Source organism: Myodes glareolus, chromosome 11 (genome assembly GCF_982192425.1).
Source record: "Myodes glareolus chromosome 11, mMyoGla1.1, whole genome shotgun sequence".
Taxonomy (NCBI): Eukaryota; Metazoa; Chordata; class Mammalia; order Rodentia; family Cricetidae; genus Myodes; species Myodes glareolus.
Window position 1 is genome coordinate 85,486,229 of NC_142036.1, and position 27,174 is coordinate 85,513,402.

At 42.1% G+C, this 27,174-nt stretch overlaps 1 protein-coding gene across 1 annotated transcript in view; it reads left to right on the forward strand.

Moving 5' to 3' along the window:
* The first annotated feature begins 5,379 nt into the window (after positions 1–5,379).
* Lrrc72 (leucine rich repeat containing 72) overlaps positions 5,380–27,174 on the forward strand; it is a 45,081-nt gene continuing 23,286 nt past the window's right edge. Inside the window, exons 1-3 of the mRNA XM_048415899.3 lie at positions 5,380–5,564; positions 10,240–10,313; positions 14,859–14,928. Coding sequence (XP_048271856.1) covers positions 5,472–5,564; positions 10,240–10,313; positions 14,859–14,928 — 237 coding nt within the window. The 5' untranslated portion in view covers positions 5,380–5,471. The remainder of the gene's footprint in view (positions 5,565–10,239; positions 10,314–14,858; positions 14,929–27,174) is intronic.

A 27,174-nucleotide genomic window follows, 5' to 3' on the forward strand; every position in this document is an offset into this window, starting at 1 on the left:
AAACGACAAAGATCGGAAATAAGGGATTTTCTTCACCCCAAAGGCATCCCAGTTACTAAAGCTATGATACAAAATATAAGTAAAGTCAACAAAAGGAAACAGCAAAGGAATGTGCGTAATTACAGCAGAGACAGGATGCGTAGCGTCTCCGCGGCAGTCAACAGGGCAGACCAGCTCACGCCACACTGACTGAAAACACAGAGGGGATTACATAGCGTCATGTCGTAGAAAAGGCTTAGCTGACTTCCTTCCCTTGAATGGCACTCGCACATTAGAAACAATGCTTCCAAACTCCCTCAGTGAAAGTAAGAGCGCAGTGAAATAGTTTTCAGACCACCTACATCTATCGTACGCTAGGTTACACAACACATTCCTTTCCGTGGGTGCGCTTTTTATAGCCGTCATTCCAGTGACCGGGAAACTGTGAACGGGGCGATGGCATTCAATTAATTCACAAAATGCAACTGTACTTCAAGCTCTTGGCAGTTGGCCAATAATTTTAATGTAATATTTTTTAAGGAGAAAATGCAATAAGAAGTTTCCGCAGGAATATTGTATAATTTTCTTATTAGTTCTTAATTTGTTGAGAGACACCAATAGATGTGCACACTGGGATATTACTGCAACCAAAGTCAGAAAGGGTGTCTACAGGATCCATACCTCCGCAGGGACCGGGAAATGTGATGGCGGTGTCATAGGAGATACGCCTATAAGGAAACTACCTCTCATCACGTTCTGACACCCTTGGGACACACATTAGAAAAATCTAAGGTACGGCAGCTTAAACAAAAAGTGCTTGAGTTTGCAGAACTCAACAATAAAAAAAGGAAGCTTGGCGGTGGCCACCAGCCTTGTTCTCTCCTCTATGCGTTTGGTTTCCCCCATTGTCAGCTTGCTGTGCAGAAAGCAATATGGTTGGCAGAAGCTTCCAGGTTTATATGCTAATAGCACCATGAGAAGAGTCCAGGGAAGAATTATTCATTTCCCTTATCCTCCTACTTATTTTTGTACATGTGCATATCCATATGTGAGTTCCGGTGAATGCATGTGTGTGGAGTCCACGTGTGGAGGCCAAGGGAAAATCCTGGGTCATTCCTCGTGTGCTAGTAATCTTTTTGAGACAGACATGGAACTCAGAAATCAAGCAGACTGATCTCTGACACGCAGAGATCTCCCTGACTCTGTTTCCATAGTACAAGTGTTCCACCACACCTGGGTGCTGTCTTCAAGGATGGAGCCCGGGATCACATTCAGGCCCACATGCGTACAAGGCAAATAGTTTACCAACTTAGCCATCTGCCCAGAACCCCAACACACACACACACGTGCACACACACACACAAATACACACGTGCACATACTCCTCATTTTAATGACCTATGTCTGCTACACCTGTTTACAGCCCTTAATTATAGAAGCATTGGGGCTTCTGGTGGCCTTCAGTCTGATTTCTACTTCTTGAATTTCTATATCAGCAGGCAAAGGGTAAGGAACTAGGTAGAGCCTAAATGAACTATTTTATCATTCCTACCCATACTTATGAAAAATGTCTAACATCTTGGCAAATGTACCCTTATTGTGAAAAAGGGGTCTGGCTTTGCTGAAACCACAAATGAATTCATGAAACTAAAATGATTTTCTAAAACTGTAGAAGTCCCAAACGTAAAGTGTAAAAACTTTTCAATGCCTTTACAATTTGCCTGGAAATTGTTTCATTTGAACTATTTTCCAAAATGGAGTGCTTCTAATTAAAATGAGTATTAAACGTTCCTCTGCTATTTGCTTTACGTAAAAAGGTGCTAATCAAAACACTGAGCACCGGAAGCTGGCAGCTGAGTGACCGCAGAGAACACAGCTAATGTGACCACTAAGACACTGGGTTACACAAATTACTTTAGGGTCTAAGCGAATAATAGCACCATCTTTAATGATCCGCTTGCTCGTCAGTCAGCTCGAGGAAGAAGAAACACAGCTGGAGCTGTAAACAGCAGCTGCCTTGCTTTCTGACGCTGCTTTTAAAGAATCTCTCACTCATCTCCACAAGCCCTCAGAGACTTGTGGAGTCTTATGGGGTGGGGGTGGGGAGAGTGGAGAGTGGGGTCTTGGTTTCCCTGGCTGTCTGACCACAGGTGGAAACAGTAAAGGGTACCAGGTTCTCCAAAGCAGCATCCTCGTGCAGGGAAAAAGAAATGTTAAATGACCAGTATCTGGTCACCTGTATTCACGGCCTTCCTGGAGTCCTACACTTCGAGATGTTTCCTGCCACCATGGAAAAAAAACGAGAGACACAGACACTGTTGCTAAGATTGCTGGAAGCCCTGCTAATACAATCATCCATGAAACTGTAAAGTTATTTCTATAAGAAATCTTCATTCTGAAAATTACCTAAATGATGAAAGTATCCAGGAGAAAATCCCAGGACCTTCAGATGGTTCAGTTAGAATCTTTCACACACACACACACACACACACACACACACACACACACACACACTGTAAAATCTGTATGCAAATATATCAAGCTGTTGATACATGATATCATGTCTCCAATGATAGAATGATCGAGATCTATGCTGCTCCTGTTGTTAGTTAAGTGTATGACTCATTTGAAAACTTTTCAGAAAGACGAGAAAAATATTCTTTGCTTTGTTAATAATATATACTGTGAGAACTATGTCTTTAAATTTAAAATCAATTTATGGTTTTCAATCAGGCATCAGTGAACCCGGCCTTATGTCCTGGTGGCACCGCATACCAGTGCCTCCTGGAGGCTTATCACCACACTGGCGTGGTTAGACAGGACAGAGAAGTCGTCTTTCTCACCCTGGCTGCCTAAGGACCATTCCCGTCATAAAATCACAGGGTCTGGTGTAGGGAACTCATGACAAAAATCCAGAAATCCATACATGTAAAGAGAGAGCCACGTGAAAGCCAAGAGACAAGGATGACTGAGGGCATCACTACGGAGACCAGGCTCTGGTCCTCCTCAGGCGACTCTCCCCCACTCCCACGGCACCCACTGATGCCCCTCCTCCTTGGTGTTGCTTTTCCCCGGGGATCTGAAATGATGAGATGCTCTCACCCATCTCAGAGGGCAGGAATGAGGGCCCCTGCTTAGGAAAATGGGGAGTCCTCGACAAGAGTGCATCCACCTCAAAGGATAAGAATGAGTGCCCCTGTTTAGGAAAATGTGGAGTCTTGGACATAAACTCAGCGTCAAGTCATACTGAATCCGTCACAAGTTTGCAACTGAAGATTATTTGAGTTCCTGTGTGAGCTTTTGTAGCTCTTCCAGATAACACAGAACTGTTCCTGAGCAAGCCTAGCGTTCTCTCCTGTGCAGGAGGTCTTTGGGAATCATACATGGCCATTGAGGAGGAAGAAACTAGGATAGAGAGAAGCAGAGATGGCAGCTTCGCTGAGAGAACCTGAGGGGAGCTACGTGTGGCCAGTGTCCTCCAGAGCCCTGACGACAAAGACTGACAATCCCCCCTCTGCAGCTCAGGACCAGCTACCACCCTGACACTCAAAACCTGTGAGCAGGGTCAAACCCCAGGGGTCATGAAGCAAGTCACACCATAAGCACGTGGCTTCCTAACCAGGGGGTGTCAGAAAGAGAACGAGGAAGCAAAATGTGATGGAGGCGAATGTTGTTCATCGTTATCTACGTTGGTCTAGCAGAGAGTGGGTGTTGGTGATTCATTTTTAATTAATAATTTTTTACTCAATTAAAATAAAAGAAGATGAAAACCGGTCATTGGAATTATTTAATAAAATATTAGAAATTTTTTAAGCCGTGTGAATTTAATAATAGTCCATCACGCACATAGTTTTTTTTTTCTCATCTACTTTTACTTCAGATTTCTCCCTTGAATATCAACATCTCTAAATGTCAGCAATCTTCACAATGATTCTCCTGTAAATACTATTTCTAATCTTTGTGGGGGGAGCGTAATTAGATAACAAAAATCTTAACGAACCTGACACTTCTTCATTTTGTTACTGAAGAAACATGAGACCCAGTGGCAGCAAGGGACTTGAAATTGGCCAACAACTAGTTAATGTCGGAGTCAAGGCTAAGCCCCACATGCCCCAACTTGGTGCTCAGGGCCCTTTCTTCTCGTCCAAACCCACAGGCACGGTGGAGAGGGCTCTCAAACTGAGGTATGCACACCGCTGCAGGCGATGGCAGAAGGCCAGGGAGGTGAAGCCACAGGATAAACACAGGGTGTTTGGCTTCAGAGTAAATATTACTCAAAGATTTGAGAAGAGTTAGGAGAACCACTTTATTTTTATTAAAACAAGATTGATTATAAAGGAGGCTGTGCATTCTAAATGAATTTTTAAGATTTCAAGTTGGTTTCCTCTAGCTATCATTGTAGCACACAGTAGTAAAAGCCTTCTGTTCACCCTGCTAGGGATGCTTGCTAGAATAATAAACTAATAAAAACATGAACAACAATAGTGAATTTGCTAACATAAGGACATCTGTGGAAGAGTTTCTCTGCTAAAGTGCCTTTAATGGCCTCCGTCCCTGCTGTTCTGTAGCTGTTCACATTATTTTAGCCTCCATGATCACCAAGTAGCAATATTTCTAAGACTACATTAAAATGTTACAATGAGGGGCCAGAAAGAAGGATCAACAAGTCAGGGCATCCCAGATGAGAGAATTCCCACTCAAACAAGAGAGAACACAGAGAAGCCAACGTGACTGGTCCCGACGCGGCTAGCTCACAGCTACTAAAAACTAAAACCCGTATTAGAAGAGCGTTGCCAAAGAAAACGCTTGTCTACCTGATGCTGACCCACGCAGTCAGAAAGAAGCTCTGTTCTCTTGTGAGATTGGAATCTTGGGGAACCTCAAAACTACCAACCTCATTCTCCGTCCTAGGTCTGGGTGCATGAAGAGGACTCGGTGTGGAGATGTTAGGGACTCCAAAACCTCAGGATTAAACTAAAATTTGAAAAATTTTAATGCTATGCTTTCAAGTCAAAATTGATGCCAAACAATAATCCACAAATAAAACGTCAAATTTCACATGAGAATGAAATTATATGCCTTTCCGTTTGAGTGGGACTACCCCAAGACAGCGGAGAACGCTCCACTGTTTCCTCCTACAGCTGCCCGCGGCCTAGGGGGAAACCTCCTTTCTAGAAACAAAGCCTGCTGGTGCTCTTATCTGGACTCCGTGAAATTATTGCTAGCTGCTGCTTGCTGTGGTCCTCAGACCCACTCCTGCTCTCTGGCATCGCTGTCGCCCCTGCACGCTGCAACCCACACACTTCACGGGAGAAAGGTCACAGGGGTTGCTGTGATGTACCCGGTGAACGTCATAGAAGTCAGGATTTGACTTCAGATCTTGCCCGATTTGCACTGGCCTTTCTTTAGTTGAAAGACGGTGGGAAGGGGACAATGAGGCCTTGGCCAAGCCCAGGGGACTATTAGTGCCCCTCACCGCCATAATTTTCCTGATGTCCAGGGACCAGAAGTCCTCCTCGCCGCCCGTCTTGCCATGCTCCAGCCCCCAGAAGAAGGAGAAAAACGCTCTGCAAAGCAGTCTCCAGGTAAAAAAGGCCTCCCTTACCAGATGAACAGCCTGGGAGGGGGATGGGGATGGGGCTGGAGGACAATGGGGGTCTGACAACGCTCTGCTCTCCTAGAGACCACCCCACCCCTAGTGTCCTGGTACGGGGAATTTTGCGTGCTAAACCCCACTCAGTCCCTTCAGCCTCAGGGGTTTCGGTACGCTTGGGATCCACACTAAACCCTAACCTGGGCTGTGTTGCCCAGGAACTGATACTCAAAGACGTTTCTTTCAGTAGGTTTTAGTGCAATATTTAGTCGTTTGGCGATTTTAAACCATTGTCTTCCCGTATTAAATTCTGAGAGTGGTAGTGGCGAAGGTTGCTGTGTGGAAGCTCCCATGGCAAATCTGTAGTGGATTATTTCTTGATAAAGAACCAATTAACCTGAAATCAGACAGACAGACAGAGACACACACACACACACACACACACACACACACACACACACACACACACCAGGCTGCTAAGCTGTTCCCAAATTCATCAGCATTCCCAAATAACAGCTCCCACTCGGCACAATGCCGCAGACCCAAAGTCTACCGTCCTACAGAGCCCACCTGGGACCGCACTGTGGCAATGGGTGCTTTCTCCCACCGATGTTCCTTTTCCTCCTTGTCCTTTCCACAGATTTGCACTTTGCCATGACCTTCTACGTGTCCTTTTCTCTCCTCTGGGCTGTTGTAACACACCAGGTCTGCAGATTTACCCTTGTTTCTGATGGGACCCACATCCATCCACACAGTTTTCTTCTGAACACCTTACCTGTAGAATATGTTTCATCAAGGCCAAAAGCTCAAGCATGCCTCAGCTGGCTGCATCTTCCTTCTGGGCTCTTTTCTCCTCTTCAAGCAAACCAACATGACACTGTTACCAGTATGGCATCATCACGATCCTTGCCTGTACCTTCTCATTGCCCTTGTTACCTCCCTTTGCTGTAGTCTCTGTCCACACAACATCTGAAAGTGTCCACTGCTCACTCCCATTCCCTGTCACTGAATCATTCTTGATTTCTCAGAGGTGGCCTTGCTCCGTGCCTGTACCTTCCCCTCACCCTATACCGCACAATGCTGCTAGAGGCATCTTCCGGAAGCTTGTCCCAGCCTCTCTCCAGTTCAAAGACCCTGCAAGATGCTCATATCAGCCCAGTGTTAAGTTCAAAGTAACATTCCCCAATAGTTACCTAAGCCTATACCTTAGGTATCATCAAGGGAAGGGAGCCAGAGAAATAGAAACAAGTCTTTGAGATAACTTCACAGGACACATTGTTTAAAAGCGCTAGCGTGTTTGTCACGTGAGGAAGCAGACCTTCATTAGACAGTCTTACTTGGATTTTCCAATGTAGTTTGTGCAAATGCGTGTAGATGAATGTGTGAACCATGTGCTATTAAGTTAATTTCAAGTGACAGTTTACATAAAATGTGTGGTTTTCAGTTAAGTTATTGAAGCCCATTAAAGTGTTATTTGGGTACTAATTAAGTGCACAAATCTTAATTAAATTCCAAATCTAAATTCAAAGTTAGCCCTCGTGATATGATTCCCAAATACCTTTCTTAACCTATTTTCCAGTTGTTTTCCTTCTGCCCTTCCTCTGTGCTCAAGGGTGTGCGGTGCTAAGGTCTTGTCATTTATCTCTGGAGTACTCAGTCCCTTCTTCCATCAAAATCCTGGTTCTTGTCTCTATTTTTTTATATTGATTTTTATTGAGCTCTACATTTTTCTCTGCTCCCTTCCCTGCCTCTCCCCTTCAACCCTCCCCCCAAGGTCCCCATGCTTCCATTTTACTCAGGAGATCTTGTCTTTTTCTACTTCCAGTGTAGATTAGACCTACATAAGTCTCTTTTAGTGTCCTCATTGTTGTCCAAGTTTTTTGGGGTTGTGATTTGTAGGCTGGTTTTCTTTGCTTTATGTTTAAAAACCACCTATGAGTGAGTACATGTGATAATTTTCTTTCTGGGTCTGGGTTACTTCACTCAAAATAATGTTTTCTAGCTCCATCAATTTTTCTGCAAAATTCAAGCTGTCGTTATTTTTTTCTGCTGTGTAGTACTCCATTGTGTAAATGTACCACATTTTCTTTATCCATTCTTTGGTCGAGGGGCATTTAGGTTGTTTCCGGGTTCTAGCTATGACAAACAATGCTGCTATGAACATAGCTGAGCACATGTCTTTGTGGCACAATTGAGCATCCTTTGGATGTACAATTGTGTATTTTGAATGTACAAAAGTGGTATTGCTGGGTCTTGAGGAAGGTTGTTTCCTAATTTTCTGTGAAATTGCTACACTGACTTGGAAGGGGGCTGTACCAGCTTTGTCTTGTCTCATGGTTCTGCCCTGAAACCTGTCACCCTCAACAGCAGGAATTTCTCCTCCCTCTTCCTTGATCACAATGTCTCCCCTTTCCTGGAGCCTTAGTGTTTGTCATCTTCCTGCATCTCACTAGGTGTCCCTGATCGTGTCCCACTGACAGATTTGCTCACAGACATCAGGCATGTTGCCGAATGTATCCCTAACTTTATCAGGTAAACCGACGGACTGGTCACAGCCTAAACTAAGCAGACTACGGTTTTCCATGGGTGGCTGGGTGATTGTGTTTGGATCTCCTCTCCCTTTTCAAGAATGTCTGCCACGTCCATCCTGTCATAGAAAATGACATGAAAATTTCTCAAGAAAACTAAGGAGATTCACTGTATCGTTTCCGCATCTTTCCCTTAGTGGCGTGGAAGGGAGAACTCACATGGTATCTGTAACCCCACAGTCACAGCGGCGTCACTGGCAACAGCTAGAAGGCACATCAATCTGCTTGTCTATCCACAGGAGTGTATAGATACAGTAGAATGCCGCCGAGCTTTGCAAAGTGAATTTCTGATACATACTACCACATGAAAAGCAAAGACATTCTGCCGACTGGAATAAACCAGCCACCCATGGACAAGGGCTGCAGAGGTCTCTTTACTCGAGGTCTGTAGAAGAGAGACTCTCATAGAAGCAGGAAGCAATGCCTGCCTGTTATAGTTTGAGGGGTAGGTGCGGAGGGTTATATGTGAAGGGCGGAGCTTCAGGTGCAAACAGAGAGAAGGTTCTGGCAGAAGACAATACTGGTGGATATACAGCAGGTGAATACAACTCCGTGAGGATGTCCCTGATCCTACAGAGCTATAAATCTGAAGATGGCAAAAAGGGTAAAATTTGTGTGTGTGTGTGTGTGTGTGTGTGTGTGTGTGTGTGTGTGTTTTCACAACAAAATCATCAGGGTAGGATGCTGGAAGCCTCTTAAAGAAGGGCTGTGTGTACCACCAGTGATGCTCCGGAGGGGCTGTTGCCTCCCATGGCTGGAAGAAACCTAAAATGTCACAGCACACCTTGGTGGCACTTTGATATTCAAACTCTGTTCTGCAATCAAATAAAATTACTGGATGAAAAGAAACACTCCATAATAAAAATTGTATAAGTGATTAATTGTACTAGCAATTTACAGCTTTGGGTGGTATTTGCAAGTTCCTATTCATCTCTTACTTTTTAAACTTTATTTCTTCTGTGGCTGAACTTTTGAAAATGCATAATAATGGTTATCAAGTTATTACATATTTATTGTATAATATGGAAACACTTCAAAATACATTGCCTTGAGCCAGGCTGTAGCATTGTCAACAGCCCCAGCAACTCAGAAAGCTGAGATGAATCACTTTCAGCCAGGAGTTCAAGACTATGTAAGACCTTGTCTCAATACACACACACACACACACACACACACACACACACACACACACACTTTGTATATAGCATATATACACTCATATATAATATATATTCTAGAAAGTAAAACTTCATGATCACATGAGGCTTTGTGTTCAGTTTGAAATATGTATATTGTATGTATATATATATATATATATATTTAAATTTTTAATAGAAAACAGACACTGTGGACTAACACAAATTACATTGGCAATAACTTTTTACTTAAAAGCATATGTCTAGACATCCATTTCTCTTACTGGTCTCCAGAGAAGCAGAGCCACTGAAATGCACAAGCATATAAGCAGTGGGTGATTGGAGCTGCTGCTGGATTTGTGCTTTTAAAATAAAGGCTGTGGCAATACAATAGAAAATACCTTAATGTACTCAGAAAAAAGTGTCATTTATTCATTTATTTGGTACTTGCTGAGGACTTATTGGGACTGAGCATACTGCAGGGGGCCCTTGAAAGATCTTCCCTAAAAATATACATTCTGTTTTACTCCTTCTACCTCCAACCTGATTCTGGGTGTTTTCTATACATACAGAACCCTCTCAAACACTAATTCTTCATTTATGAAGGAACATTTAAGAATAATTGTTAAAGAACCAAAATACCCTACCTCATGGAGAATTAACAGCTTAATCATGGTATATGCACACACATATGTGTTTCTTTTCTTCCTTTCTGGTTAAAAGTTATTTACACATCTGTGCCTAGGGTTAAAAATAATGAGATTCAACTACAAAGATGAGTAAATAATATATAATTGTAGTGTTGGAATTTATCAATTTAGAGTGCTTGCCTCCATATTCGACTTTCTTTTGATCTCTTATAGACATATTGTTATTGACTGCAAATGTCTCAGTATTTTTGCTCATTGGAATGTGGTTTGACAGATTAATTATATGTTATCAGGCGGTTGAAGATCAGGTAAAGATCTGTGGCCGCAGGAGGGATGCGGATGTCTGCGAGCTGTTCCTCTCTAAAAAGTAAGTGTGCTTTTCTGGAACAACACAGAGGAGTATCGGTTTATAATCTCTTATAAAGGCAAAGGTTTTTTCATTACCCCTTCTTCAAGGACTAGGTGGGAGACTGCAGTCTGATGACTTTAGCCCTTCTTGGAGTACACCTCTTACACTGGAGATGCAAGGCATCGAAAAGCATGAAAATCAGAGGTTGTTGAGCCAGGCTGACTCGAGATGATCTTGGGATGTTATGGAACTTTCCTGCTAGGACTATCACATCTAAAAACTAATAGAACACGAGTTAAATAGTAATTTTAGAAAAGTGATGAATGATTTTTAGTATCATTCTGTCCCTGACAATACTTGTTACTTCTCAAAAACTGCAAATATTAACTCAGTACTATTTTACTTCATTAGGCAATCCTACACTTATATAGTAATGCAACCTATTTCAGGCTGCTTGTGACATGTAGCAGAATTAGAAACCACAGAAGGATCTGGCACATGGCAAGCACTCAGTTATCATTAGGACAATTAATATTATTGCTACTGTTATGAATAGTAACCTATTGTTCCCATAATATAAAAACCATTATTGTAAGATAACCCCTAAAACCACTTACATTAATTTGTTAGCAAGCAGAAAAAAACCTTTTTCTTTACATCAAAGAGGTGTTCTACATAACACAGAAACCCTAGTGTCTGCGACAGACCCCGGGGACAAGAGCGAGAGGAAATAAAGCATATGGCTGGACTTTGACCATACCGTATTTCTACTGGCCACTAAGCAACATCCTGCATGGTCACTGTTTGCATTTTAATAGCAACAACACGGCCCTGATTCATATGCATCTCCCAGAATTCATAGGTTAAATATTAAGTCCCTAACGCAGTGGTGCGGAGACGCAAGACCACTGAGAGCATGTTGGCCCCCTGAGAGCTCTGCACCGCATTCACAGGTTAATGGTGGTGTCACCACAACAGTCTTGTTGTTTCAGGAGGGAGTGCTCATGAAAGCAAGTTTGCTCCCCTGCCCACACGTGTCTTCACCATGTCGTGAGGCAGCAAGAAGGCCACTCCACAATGGGATACAACTCAGCATAAGAGTGGGTAGATAAAAAGAATAGATTCAAAACACTGAAACATTAGAAATAGTGATCCTTGGCTATGAGTGATTAGCAGTTCTCTTATCTAGAGGACAATGGAGTGGGGGCAAAAAATATTTCACAGTCGACTTGCATAAACTAGGCTAGCTGGGTATTTTGCTTAAGTCCCTGTTGCCTTTAGAGAGACAGTATCTTATCAATGTCTCCTGGTAACTTGTCAGCACACGCAAGAGCATCATTAGTAGTAGATTTACATCTCCTGGTCTTGAATGGCCTCACCTTAAAATATAACAACTGATTATTGATCCACGGCAGGCTTGTGCTTGAAACTGTTTTCACAAAAATGAATCACTTTGTCACATGATGTAATAACCAGATTTTCATCACTGATATTACTACTCTAAGAAATCTGATAGGGATGGCTGGACTTATTGATACTACACTCATGGATTAAAATTTATTGGAAATTCCCAAAGTGAGGCTCAAGGTCTTTACACTTGTACTCAGAACTTGTTTTTATTATGTCGTGGGGAGAGTTGAAGTTGACACGCTACCAATCACTGACACTGCCATGGTCAGGCTATGCCATGTTCTAAGGACGCCTTCCTAGAGAAAAGAAATGCCAACTACAATGAGGGAAGATGTATTAGTGCTGTCCATCCCCCAATTGAAAGTAGCTTTGGAGACAGCAGGTATGTGTTGTTGCATCAGGGAAACCGTGTGCGAAAGAGTACATAAACCCAAAGATGGTGGAGGCAGAAAATAAAGGAGAGAGAGAGGGGAGCAGGTGCTCTTATGAGAAGAAAAAGTTTTGCAATCCCAAATCTGGTAGGGATCACCGATTGAAGGCGATGATGGTGTGGGGAGCAAGAGTTTCACATGGAGTCTGAGTGGAGCCCTGCATGTTACCTCTTTATAAAATCTTCTCTTTTACAATAGAGTCCTGGCACGCCTGAAATAACAGGACTTAGCTTTACCAAGAGTTTGATGGCAAACTGACATCATTTAACTTCCAATGGAGCCCAGAATTTCCATTAAGAAGTGATATACCTGGAATAGAAGAGTTAGGAAACTGTAAGATAAATCAAGAATGTGGAGCGCTTGGCCGGCCAGTTGCCTGGGGCTTTTCAAATTGGAAATATGTTAATGGAGAAGAGCTGGGCAAATGTAAACTCAAGATGACAAGAGTAATATCAACTGAATAAAATATATAAATATGATGAGATAGATAGAAACAAACTATAAAGGAAAAGTAGGTGAGTAGGGTGTGAATAATTTATTTGATGATTTACATTGCTGAATTAAACTTAATCTCCTTAGTGTGAAAGTGGTATTGTGATTTGCAGAAGAAAATTAATTTGAACTCTATGGATATTGAACTATATAGGAATGAGAGTAGGGCTCTCACTCTTAAATCATAAGCCTTATTTTAAAATGACTCTAGGAAAATTACACACACACATAGAGAGAGAGTGAGTGAGTGAGGAAAATGGAGTAATAATTTTACAGGTTGTGGGCAGAGATAGTGTGGCAGTCAAGAGTGCACAGTGTTCTTGCAGAGGGCCTGAATTCAGTTTTCAGCACCCTTATCAAGCAGTTCACAACAAACAACTCAAATCATGATGCAGTTCAGAGACACAGCCCTTGGACTGGAACCCGAGCTGGAATCCCTAAGCACCAGCTTTCATGGGACCAGAAAGCACCATGCATGATTTCAAATGAGGGAGGCCACCAACAGTCCTACCCACCTGTGATGCCTATCAATCACTCAACAACCAACTTTGAACAATAACCCTAAGGGTGCAGCAGTGGCTGACAAACCTTGGTGATAAGCACAGCTATCTATTTGGACGTAATACACACTCAACAAATGGGGGACCATGCCTGGTAATGGAAACCTAGCTAGCTCCTCAGTGCTAATGATGTCATAATTCTTGGAGGAATATTTACAGCCTGTAGTTTACTAAAAGAGAACAATTCCTAACATCAATCTGTAAACATTTGTCCTTAGACCCACAGGTCAGCAGAGTCTTCCTTACTAAGGAAACTTTTCTTTGCAACTGATGGAGACCACAACAGAAAATCACAACCAAGTGAATTTCACTATTGTGGAGCCCAGTCTCAATAAAATTCCCATGCCTAAGGCTCAGGGAATATGGCAGCAGGGGTGGGAGGATTGTAACAGTCAGAGGATTGGGAAGTTTGCTGTGAGGTTGTATCTGTAACTGTAACATTGTACACGTACAATGACAGGTACTGAAAAAGAGGCTATGAATTTGAAAGAGCACGGATAGGTATTTAAGAGGGCTTGGAGGGAGAACTGTTGTCATTGTAATTTCAAAACAAAATAGTCTTAAAAATCATTCTGAAAATCTATATTTGTACCCCTCCTCTTTTCTTAGACTGAAATTTTCCTATACAAAAGGCAGCGAGAAGGGCTTGTTTTGTTTAGAAATATCATTTACATGCTTTAAAACTTTTATCAGGCGTGATGGTTTACCTATTTGGAAGGTTGAGGCAGGAGGATTGCAGGTTTAAGGCCAGCCTGATCTAGACAGGAAGACATTGTCTCATAAAAAATCAGAAAACAATTTAGTTCCTTGGAATTGCGTGACAAACGTAACTGTGAGTGGCTGGGAGTTGCACACACCTGTAATTCCAGCACTTGGAAGGTCAAGGAAAGAGGACTGAGTTCAAGTCCCATCTGGGCTACGTATAGATTCTGTGACTCCAAAATCCTTTTAAAGTTTAAAGAGAATTGTGGCAGATATTGCCATGAATGAGTTTATCTGTGTAACATAGTAGTATTTTAATACGACCACTGAGTGTTTATTACATGTCCTGCATACTATGGATTCTGCAAGGTTTGAAAGAGGAAAACAACATGCAAGCTTAAATGCTTGATAGCCAAAATTTCTACTCTAAGAACTCAGAAGCGATCTAAGAACTCCCAAATGGCCACCTCTCCTCAGAGACGCCACCCTCTTTCATCAGCTCATCTGCCCAGACCAGACCACATCTGTCGTGTGAGCACATCAACCATGGTAACCAAGGCTACCTGGACGGTCAAGACAAGTGGGCAATGTAGTCACCAGGAGATGAGTGAGTCCCAAAGTCCGCTCCTCAGCCCTTGTCTCCAGGTGTCTGACCATCTTCATCTCCTAGATGATGTCTCACTACTACAGGACCAATGTCCAGTGTTCCCTTCATTTTTTTCTCCCTTCTCAATCCCCTGAAAAGTATTTTAAAATGAACTGCCATAGTAACTACAGCTAATGAACTTTATTGGCAACACAAGCTGAAGTCAAATGATGGGCTTTTGAAATGAGAAGGTAAGTGTGTCGGCAATTCTGAAAGGATAGAGAGGCCTTGCCGGTCCCTCCCAAACCATACTAGCATTATGGCCAGCCTTACCTGTAAGCAAATAAATTGTTGCTAATATTCATGTTTTTTTTCTTTTCAGGCAACTGACAGAGGTTGTTGATCTTTCTAGATTTAAAAATTTAAAATACTTATGGCTCCACCATAATAAGGTAATGTTACGTTTTATCTTTAAGTTACTTAAATCTCTTAATTTTATGCTTAATTTAATGGCGCTAATATTTAGAATATTAAGTATTATTTATACAAGATAACCTCAAATGAGAAGCACACAAGCCAATATATGTATAAATGGTTCAGAGATATCAGGTACCTATCTATCAGACATCTGCACATGTGGTTTATTGAATAAAGCAATGTATGAGATTCTATCAGGTCACAGCTTTATTTTTGCCTCCCAAGTTCTGTGAAAGAAAGCCTGGGGAGCCACATCACTCCTTTCTGAATAATACAAAATCTTACAGTCCGTTTGGTCAGTGTCTTAGACCAACTTCATAAATGAAAACATTTTTCATATATTGCTCTTCCTTTACAGACAGGCAAACACATACCCGTGCAAACACACACATGGTGCCTTGCACATACATGCACATTCATGGGTACAGAAACAGACACATGTACCCTGCCTTGATGAGATGAAATTTATATCTCCTTGTTGAGGAATTTGTAATCATGTTTGAAAACATTTTACTGGGAATTCTTGTAACCATAGTGTGTGTGTGTGTGTGTGTGTGTGTGTGTGTGTGTGTGTGTATACACGCAAATATTTTACTTACCTATTCATCTGCTGTGAGTATTGTCAAGGTGAGCTTAGGTATTATTTGTTTTCATTTTTTGATCAATATAGCATGGTATGTTGTGACTGACTGGGTTTCTTTATGGAAGCATTCGTTGATTAGATTATTTGTCCTTTCGGTGTGTAACCTTTTGCAGGTTCTGTGTTGTGTATATTGGCGCTCTGCTGCATAGCTGGCAAGGGCTTTCTCTCAGTCCAGTCTGTCTTTAGTTCTGTGATTGTTTCTTTTACTTCACGGGGCGTTTCTTATTTTCTCATCCTATTTGTAAATTCTTGCTAATATTTCTGGAGCTATCAGAGTTCTGTTCAGGAAATCATTACATATAGCTCTATCTTAAAATATGTTCTGTGTGCTCTTCTCTTGTTTTACATTGAGAACGTTGACCAGGCCAGGTTTTTTCATGCGCTCTCACACTCAGTTCCCCAGATGCGCAGGCCTTTGTCTTTCAGTCAAAGGAAAAGGAGTCAGTGAGCCCAGTTGTTAGTGAAATGAATTTAGCTTCATCAGAAAGCATCGGGCACCACACAGCCGTGTCTCTAACTTTGGCAAATAATTCTCCAGGTCAGAAATGTGATCTACAAAGCCTCCATTAGAGGCTGTGGTTTAGAATTAAGTGTTACCACCCTGCCCTCCTAGAAATGTCCTCAGTGTGGGGGTTCCCAACTCCTTCCAAGCAAAAGAGCAGAATCAACTAACACTCGGTCCCAAACAGTAATTGCAGTTAACTAGTCAGAAGATGGTTTTCGCCTTAAGTGTGGCTTTCCAACAGCCTGGCTTTTGTTCATTATCCACTGATATCTCAATCTTAGCATTTTTAATTTAGATTTCCAAACACCAGTAGTCAAAAGGTTGGTAATTTTTTCCCGACAGCGAGCTGCCTTTGTGGAGAAGTCCATACTCACAACACTGGCTCTTTAAACAGCTATGTTTATGAAAACATTTCAGTATGTCATTGACTTTTTTTTTTTTAAACCAACTGGGTGGAAATGGAAAATGAAATTGCTTTCAGTATTAACTGTAAGCATCAGTCTGTCTCTTAATCTTGAAGTAATTTCTTGGAGGAAAAACATAAAAATACCTCCAAGGCTCCGGCAGCAAATAACCGAAATGGAAAGTAGATGTACTACTTAAGGGTATTAAAATTCAAAACTCTCCTAAGCACCCTGCCAGAACTTATCCTGGGTCACAGCACACGACCTCTGATTAAAACAAGATGGAACTCTCCGGGCGCGGCAACAGTGACTCATCCCTGTTTGCAGTGTGGTCCCTGGTGGCGGCCCGTTTTGAAAGACAGACATGTACAAATGTTGCACTTTGTCGAAGGGGAGAGACAGGATTAGGGACTCTGTGATGGTTCTTGGCGCTCTGTGCGCCGGGATTGTCCGAACTCCAGCCACCCGCTGCGTCTTCATACCGTGGTCCCACAGAGGCAATGCGCAGAAAGGAAGGGGCTTCGTGTCTGTTGACATTTTCTTTCTTTTTAAGAGCTTAAGGCAGGGTGGGCAGCATAGAGAGACTGAGGCCTTTTTTCGAATTTTGTTATGTTCAATGGACTGCGTTCTTTTTAAAATCACTTGCTTTTTCTCGAAGAAACACATGATGACTTAGCTTGTGTTACGTGGAAAGGTCAATCCTCCCGACACATTTTAACTGCTCTTGGGACTGGGGAATGAACCAAGCTAACACGAGTTTCCTATTGATTGATAATTGAGTAGGTACCCAGACCACAGAAATTTGGGAGATGTGCCTCAGATTTATTTGGCAATGAGTTTGGATATATGCCATTACCCATTTGGAAACACCTCGCCTTTTCCAGAAAATAATTACAAGAACCCTCCCTTCTTTAATATGAGTTACTAATAAAAAAATCAACCGTACAAGTCCCACATAATTTACGCTTTTATGAAGAATTTCTCTTACCTTAGGACATTAACTACAATACTTTTGTCGATTTTGTTGACTTACATTTTGCTAAATGTTTAAAAGATAAAAAAAAAGAAAATCAACACAAATAACCAACATAAAGCTCACTGTACTGCTGTGAAATCCATGGAGATGAGCATTATATACCTAGTCGTTACTTTTCAAAGAACTTGTTTTACGTATTTGGGTCCCTTGCCTACATGTACACATGTACCACATGCATGCAGATGCCTACATACATGTACAGGTGTACTACATGTGTGAGGTTGCCTACATGTACAGGTGTACTACATGTGTGCAGTTGCCTACATGTACATTTGTACCACATGCATGCAGGGCACCAGATCCTCTGGAGCTGGAGTTGTAGATGCTGGGAGTGTAGTATGAGGGGGCTGGCTTGTTGGGGTATCTGTTCTGCCCAGTACCCCACAGCAGGCAGGCCCCAAAGAAAATCACGCACAAGACTCCATAAGATTATAAACTGATTGGCCCATTAGGTCAGGCTTCTTGTTAACTCTTATAACTTATATTAACCCATTATTCTTATCTATGTTAGCCATAATGGCTCCGTACCTTTCTCAGCTGGGCACGTTACATGCTGCCTCTTCGGTGGTCTGCGCAGGAGTGGCAGAGGAACCTCCTTGCTTCCCAGAATTCTCCTGTTCTCATTACATCACCTCTACTTCCTGTCTGGTTTTCCCACCTATACTGCCTGCCTGGCCAATCAGCGTTTTATTAAAATATGATTGACAGAATACAGACAATTCTCCCGCATCATTTCCCTCTTTTTTTTTTTTAAAAGGAAAATACCCACAGTCCATTTATTGGGAATGTGGGCGTAGTATTTCAGGCTACTTCCTGCTGGTTGGGGGCGCTGATAATCTTATGGGGACCTAAAGAAAATTTAGAATTATCATCAAGTCCTGACTGGAATATCCTGGGAGTCTTGATCATCTCAGGCGACAGTCTTGAATCTGTTATCGATGTAGAACTCAGACATCTGGGCCATCTGTTCCTGTTGGAGATTTCTCAGGTGGCCTTCCTTGATCATACTGGATTTTTCTTAACTCAGAATGAATCCACAACCTCTCATTTTCTGTGGAAACAAAAGCAAAATCTCTTCTCCAAAGTAACATACCTTTTGACTTCAGTTTTGAAGCCAAGGTATTTTCAAAATACCTATCTTGGGTTATTTCAGCAGCATTTATAAACAAAAGTCTTTTAGCAGCTGTTGCTCCTTCCTCAGCATTCAAACAATTCAAAGAGAGCATAATAGTATACAGTATCAAGATTCTCTGTGTATTTTCCATCTTTATGTGGCTTTACTTTAACCTTTATTTCTTTTATTTTTACTTTTACTTTTAGATACAGGTTCGCTGTATATTTTTGTCCTGGAATAACTCTGTAGACCAGGCTGTCCTTGAACTCACAGAGATCCTTCTGTCTCTGCCTCCCCAGTACTGGGCTCAAAGGTGTTTGCTACCACACCTTGAACTCAGAGATCCACTTGTCTTTGCTTCCCCAGTGCTAGGATTAAAGGTGTGTGCTACCACACCTTGAACTCAAAGATCTGTCTGTCTCTGCCTCCCAAGCATTGGGATTAAAGGTGTGTACCACCACACCCAACTACTCTCTTTCTTTCCTTTTAACTTTAAGAACTTTAACTTTCAGTCTGCATATACACACTGTAAACCATTTAGAGGTTTTCTTCTTCTTTGAATCTCTCTTTACTGTATATTTTTCTTTTTCTGATCACATGAGCCTTTAATTTACTAAGCAATATGGAGAGCAGTGGCTTTGATGGCTAGATCCAGCCCACTCCCCAGCTCTCCAGTCTCATGACTGAGATACCAGCCAGAGCTGTGTTCACTGCCACAACTCTATGGCGTTTCAAGGTCCTTGCCAGCAAGCTGCAGCATTCTGCTCACAGACCACACTCAGTTGGACTGCCTGCCTGAAAGAGTCAGAGTTTGCCCTGGCAGGACAGCCCAGAAAACCAGCACTTTAAAACAGCGCAACTTTTTTCCTGCTATGACCGAAAACCGAAAAGCATGCGTTCAGCTTTTCATCAATACTAGCTAAGTGTTTCGTGGCAGGACCTTTTAAAAGAGCTGCAAAGTTTTGCAGCTAAAGCTGAGTCAGGAAGCCTCTCTTAGATGAGAGCACTTGCTTGCCTCTAGCAAGCAGAGCAGACCTGAGAAATTGCTGCTACCATACCAAGAAAACATGCTTTACTCTATTCTTTTCCAAGCTTTCTCAGGCTTTCTGTGGATTCAGTTATCCACGTCTGGGTGCCATATGCAGTATGTGGGGGCTGGCTTGTTGGGGTATCTGTTCTGCCCAGTACCCCACAGCAGGCAGGCCCCAAAGAAAATCACGCACAAGACTCCATAAGATTATAAACTGATTGGCCCATTAGGTCAGGCTTCTTGTTAACTCTTATAACTTATATTAACCCATTATTCTTATCTATGTTAGCCATAATGGCTCCGTACCTTTCTCAGCTGGGCACGTTACATGCTGCCTCTTCGGTGGTCTGCGCAGGAGTGGCAGAGGAACCTCCTTGCTTCCCAGAATTCTCCTGTTCTCATTACATCACCTCTACTTCCTGTCTGGTTTTCCCACCTATACTGCCTGCCTGGCCAATCAGCGTTTTATTAAAATGTGATTGACAGAATACAGACAATTCTCCCGCATCATGGGAGTCACCGCAAGGGAGCTGGAAACCAAACCCAGGTCCTCTGGAAGAACAGCCAGAGCTCGGAACTGCAGTGCCATCTCTCCATTTTTAAAGAAAGAACTATAATTTATTTTTGGAAAGTGCTTACATAAAATTTCAGTAATTTCCAAATAGGAGGGGGGTAAGTGAAAATATTCATTTATTTTGCTTTTTTGAGACAGGGTTTCTCTGTAGTTTTTGAAGCCTGTCCTGGAACTAGCTCTCATGTAGACCAGGCTGGCCTCAAACTCACAGAGCTCCACCTGCCTCTGCCTCCCAAGTCCTGGGATTAAAGATATATGCCACCACTACCTGGATCAAATTTAATTTTTTTAAGTTTATATGCTTTAAACCTGGATAAAATGAATAGACTGTTTTAATTCATTAGGCAGAAACACTGTAGAAATGAATTTAGGAACCTAAGGTGAATATTAGTTTTTAATTCATTTCCCTCCTATATGTCCTATTATGAAAATTCTCTCAAACAAAACTCAAATTTAAGTTTCTGTAAGATTTTCCCACACTCTAGTAAGAATGGCTATCATTAGGAAAATATACGATGGAAAATGCTAGTAAGGATGTTGGGAAAGGGGACCTCATCCAGTGCTAGTGTAAATGCAACCTATGCAGCCATCATGGAAGTCAACTAACGAATGGAAAAAGAATGTGATATTTGTGCAGAGTGGAGTTTTACACAGCTACAAAGGCAAGCAAAGTCATCACATCTGCGGGTAACTGAATGATGACTTAAAAAGAATTTAAATAATTAAAATTTTAAGAGATTCTTCTCTGATACTTAAAATCCTACTTTAAGAAATACTGGTATTTCAATATTCAAACATAAATAAGTTGGTTTGCACATGAATGCAGAGTTTCTGAGACCGTCACCACTTTGTTTAGCCTCTGGTCTGGGAGTCTTTGCTCCCAGGGTTTCTTAGCCATGATGTTACTGGTTTTCTGAGCTAGGTAACTCTTGAAGGTGAAGTTGGCCATCTTAAGACATTAAACAGCATCCATGGCCTCTGTGCATTGGTTTCTAGGACATTCCCTGCCACGAATTACAACCAAAATTGTTTTCACATACTCAGTTACTCCTTGGGGACATGGGGGGTATAGCCCCCCACTACAAAGAACCACTCAATAGGACAAAACAAACAAACAAAAAAAAACAAGCAAACAACAACAGCAAAAGATGGCCTCAGGAAACCTAAGTGCAAACAGGTCACACCTCTGCTCAAATCCAGACAGCTTCTTGTCACTTCCACTAAATGCTCAAGGGAGCAGAAATGGTACTGAACAGGGAGGTCCCAGCTATCACTTGGCCATGGAACTCTGGTCCAGCCGTTCCAGGCACCATCCTGTCTCTGTCTGTCTACCCCTGGCTCCTCGCAGTGCTGGTCTGACACGTGCTAACCTTCTCTCGGCCTCCTTCACAGAGGCTTTCTAAGCATCCCTACTTGGAAGCCAACTCTCCCAACAGCAACACCCCCTCTTCTCCATCTCCAGGCCTTTTCCCACAACATTTATCCACTTACTCTATAGTTTGCAATTTACTTACTGTGTGTGCGTGTTTATTTATCCAATCTCCCTCTACTACTACAACAAAGTCAGGGGCTTTTGTTTGTTTTTCCTCGCTGTCTTGCCAATAGATTTCAGCAGCATGGTATTGCCTGCTTTTTAGAAGGATGAGTAAATTAAAACCTTACAATTTTCTCATAAATGCAAAATTCCAGTTTGTTGGTGACTTACAAATGACATGTCTTGGTCATCAATTATAACCTTGAGGAAAGTAAGTCAGGGATATTTTCCTCAACATTTTCCTTTTGTTAATTTGATGTCTTAGTTCTTATTTATTAGACTTCACAGTCAAGGATTTTTCTTCACATGGTCACTGATGCAAGTGAATTGAAGTATTATCCTCCTGATTTAAGCAGGGAAAGTACTTATTGAAAAGATACTGGGTGGAGATTATGAGGTTTAGAAATAAACTTCAGAAAATTCTCAGGATCAAATGCAACCATGGAGAAAATTAAGAACCAGATTGGAGGGTGGATTTCTGCAAACAGAGCCACACAAGCCCATGCTTCTTGCACTGTTGGTGTCCGCAGCACCAGCCACTGTGCCCCAACTGTCCACACTGCCACCACGCTCACTGCTATGGACAAATTGTCTCTTCTCTGCTGCCATAAGAGTTAATTCAATATTTTGTCTTGTTGTTTACTGATTGAAGTACAGGTGGCTATCTGTAATGGCTTGGTCTGGATCCTGTCCATGCGTACACGCAGGAAGTCTGGGGAAGAGAGTATCTTATCTGACAGAAAGTGCACTCTAATTTCTATGAAGAATTACTTGATTAGGAAGCCTTGGAATTATGTAGAAGAGGTTAGATTCTGCAAATTTATGGTATCTTTCAAGTTTTATTAGATAAAAAATTTAAAGGAACAGAAACAGAAGAAATAATGATTCCTGAGAGAATGTCCCAGAAAGAGCAACTATTTCATGGCTGGATGTGGAACTGAAGGCTTGGGAGAGCCACGCTCAGTCAGCGCTGCTCAGATTCCATAATCCCTTTAGAACGGGTCCTGCAAAGTGCTGCATCCTTGGCTGCTGCAGACACCAGGACGATGAACGCTGACAGGTAGATGGAGCGCTAATGAAAACACTCACACAAGCAGTCTCGACTAAATCCTTACTCAGCCTTCTGCCCCTTTGAGCAGATTTCTATTTTTTATTTTTTTAATTGGGTTAATTAGAATTTTATTTTTTTATTTTTATTTTATTTATTAAAAATTTCCACCTCCTCCCTGCCTCCCTTTTCCCTCCCCTTCCCCACTTCCCCCTCCCTCTCTAGTCCTAAGAGCAGTAGGGTTCCCTGCCCCGTGAGAAGTCCAAGATCCTCCCCACTCCATCCAGGTCTATAAAGGTGAGCATCCAAACAAACCAGACTCCCACAAAGTCAGTTCATGCAGTAAAATAAAAATCCAGTGCCATTGTCCTTGGCTTCTCAGTCAGCCTTCATTGCCAGCCACGTTCAGAGTGTCCATTTTGATCACATGCTCCAACACTCCCAGTCCAGCTGGCCTTGGTGAGCTCCCATTAGATCAGTCCCACCGTCTCAGTGGGTGGACGCACCCCTCGTGATCCTGACTTCCTTCATGTTCTCTCTCCTTCTGATCCTCATTTGGACCTTGGGATCCACTACGTACTCAGAGCAAAAGTTTACAGGATTAGGTAGTTCTGCAGATCAGCAGCCGGACCAGTGGCTTGCCCCGTCTGCTGTCCTCAAATGCACACCTTTCAGTTCTTCTTTGTGATGCTTCCCCACTACCAGCACTTCTGCCAAATCCACGCTGGTTGGCATTGCTATTTCTTGTCATTTCTCTTTTGCACAGCAGCTATTTGCTCCCACTAAGGAACGTGAGGGTTTGGTTCTTCTCTTTTTTGTCCCACTAATGCCACACACATACATACTTCCCACTTCCTGGTCTCCTGATGTGGTTTACTGTAATTTCAGTTAAATCAATATTCGCTCATTATATTGTTAAGACAAAGTATGCTTTTCAGAGCTAAACCATGTATTATCCTCCAGTTTTCCTTTATTGTGCTTCTGACTCCCTGGAGTTCTTATTTGTTTGATTTTCCCCCTTTAGGGCTGAATTGTGTCTCCCTGCATTCATATGGAGAAGTCCTGATCCCTGATCCTGAGTGAATGAGTGTATTGGAGATAGGGCATTTAGAAGTAATTAAGTTAAATGGGGTATTAAGGGTGGGCCCTAATCCAATATGGCTGGCAATTGTATAAAAGAGAAGATTAAGACTCACAAAGGGATGCTTCATATGCACAGGGGGAAGCCCCTGTGAGACTGGAGGAAGATGGCCTCTACAAGTCAGGAGGGGCCCAAGAACTAAAACCACTCCCACCCGCTTCTTAGCCCCAGACATCACCTCTACAACCATGACGGATTTTCTTTTCTTTTTCAGCCAACCATTCCCTGTTCTGCTTTAGCAAACTAACATACCTGTTAAACGCTGGTACTACTTACTCAACCCGAAGGCTTGCCAACTGAACAAACCTGAGAGCATTCAGTTCCTCCCATTGTCTTAAGTTTGCCCAGGCCCTTTGGAAGTGCTTTGGCTGATTGACTTCTAGGTCTGTCTGCAGCTGCTGTCCACCTTCACGACCACCCTAAGGAAACCCTATGATCTCCTCCCAACTCCTGGAGGACCTGTCTTCCTTTTTTCCTCCATTGTATTTCTGGATAAGGGTTGCAGGTCAGACATGTTTTCTTACTGTGAATGCCTGTGATTGTGTGTGTTCAGTCCTCATATTTGAACCAAGATTCCTGGCTTATTTTACCAGTAGAATTTTGGGTTGGTGGTCAGGTCTTCTGACATTTCACAATACGTGTTGATAAGTGTGGTGGATAGTTTTAGTTTTCAATTCGATCCAATCTAGAATCACCTGAAAAGGTTGGTCTGCAGGGGATTGCATTAATTGTGTTGTTACAGGAAGACCTGGCCCATGGTAGTCTACACCAATGCCTGGGTTTGGGTCCTGAATTGTATTTGAGTGGAGAAAGTGAGTAATATATTAAACGTACATGCATTCATTAGTCTGTGCTCTTCACCACGGAGGTAATGTGACCGATTGTCTTAATTCTTCCGTACCTCAACTTCCTTGCTAATGGTTAAAACGAATTCTCCTGTAAGTTGGTATTCACCAGGGCACTTTTCACAGCAACAGGAACAAAGCTGTGGTGGTGTGCACCCGTCTTCATCTGCCGTACTGAACTTGGCAATATTTCAATCCCAACGTCTCCTGTCTTTGATCTGGAAAAGTTTTCTTAAGTATTTTCATTCCTTCCTCATCTACACACATTGCTCTCTTTCTGTAAAATACACAGAAACACACATGCACACACATGCAAGCAGACATATACAGACACATAATAAACACACACATACATACATATATGACACACGCACACACCTAACTGCTGAATGTTGGTCAGCGTTCTTGCAGTTTCTCTCAGGTACCTAATTTTAGTCTCCACACTTTGCTGTGCATCCTGCAGCCCTTCATCTTTCTTTCCCACGCTTCCACCACGCTCTGAAAGGCTACCTTCAAACTTTGAATTTTCAAGTGCTCTTTTTATCTAAATGTTTGTTTTCTTGTTCATATTTTTGTTCTTAAGAGCAAATGTAGCACACACCGCCATTACATTACCCAATTTTAAGTGGTGCTGGTCTTAAAAACTTTAGTGTTGTGTACATGAAAGGCAAATGTTCTACTCACTGAACTACATACCCAGCCCCTAAATGTTTATTTTTTACATGCAATCTAGTAAAATTATACATTTGTATATGTCTTATGTAAAATGTGAATCTTTTATATTACCCTTACATAATTACTATACGTTTTACCATTTTAATTTTGTTTTCTATAGATTCACTTTAGTTTTATGTGTGTATGGATATGCATCCATGTGTGCAGATATTGGTTGAGGCCAGCAGAGATGGAGTTCAGGCAGTTGTGAGCTGTAAGATAGGGGAGCTCAGAACCAAACTCCAGTCCTCTGCAAGAGCAGTAAGGAATCTTAACTCTGAGCTGTCTCTCCAGCCCAGATTTCTAACATTTTTATGATGGTACAACTGATGCACAAACAAATGCATACACTTGGAATGTACAACTCAAAAACTTTGAACAAATACATGCACCTACGAAACCACTGTCACAACCAAGTACCTCACTCGAGAGTCCAAAAGCTCCTGTGGGTTGTGCTTGCTTGTTTGGGAGGAAAGAATACTTAACATAGATTTACATCTTTAGCAAATATTAAAATTACACTGCCACATTGGTAGCTACAAGAACCGTATTTCCTAACAGAGTTCTGGAATTTCCTTCCAGCTCTAACTTATGCAGACTAATCAGTGACATTCCTATTTCCCTTCCTCCAGGCCACAATTATCAATCTTTACTTTCTGCTTCTAGGAGACTGGCTATTTTAGAAACTTCATGAGTAAAATTTTACTACCTCCATCTTTTCTGGATTGCCTTCTTTCACTTAGCATGGTCTCTTCCAAGTTCAGACATGCCACACTGGAGGATTTCTGCATATTCAAAGACTAATGTTCCATTTTATGTAAACTGCTGATTTTCTGTAATCCCTTTCTCTGTCAGTGAGCATTTGAGCTGTTTTTCACCCCTAGGCTATTTTGAATCAAGCAGCTGTAAATGTGGGGTGCAGGATAACTCTTTGGGACCCTGATTTCACTCTTTTGGATACATACAGAAGTGAGGTCGCTGATCAGACTGCAGGAACGCCCTCCATAGCTGTCACACTTCTGACATTCCCAACACGGTGTAGCACAAATCCAGCTCTTCCATGTCCTTGACACCATTTTTCAGCTTTTACATAGATTTGTCCTAAAAAGGTGTGAGGCGATTGGGGGTAGAGAAGGCACACCTGTACCATGCTTCGTGTGGAGGTCAGAGGATTCCTTGCAAGAATTGTATCTCTCCTTCCACTGTGTCAGGCTTGGCAGCAAGTGCCTTAATCCTCCAGGCATCTTAGCCTTATGGAGATACTATTTTATGATTTCTTTGTTTCAAAGGCAAACATCCCCTCTAATATCTTCAAGCATGATAACGATGGTGGAGTTGCTGCTGCTGATGTTAATAATATATTTATTTTCTCTAAGTTAGTCTTATTTCCGTGTATTTCTTTTGATATCTATCTTATGTCAGAACTTTACAAACTGTGTTGAAGATGAAAGCCTAAAGGCTGGAGAGATGGCCCAGTGCTTAAGAACACTCACTGCTCTGGCAGGGAATCCATGCTCAGTTCCAAACAAGCACCCGCATCTCATGACTGACAATTGCCTGCAATTCCAGGTACAAAGCATCCAGCGTCCTCTTGTGGCCTCTATTGGGCATCTGCATGCCCAAGGTGCATATA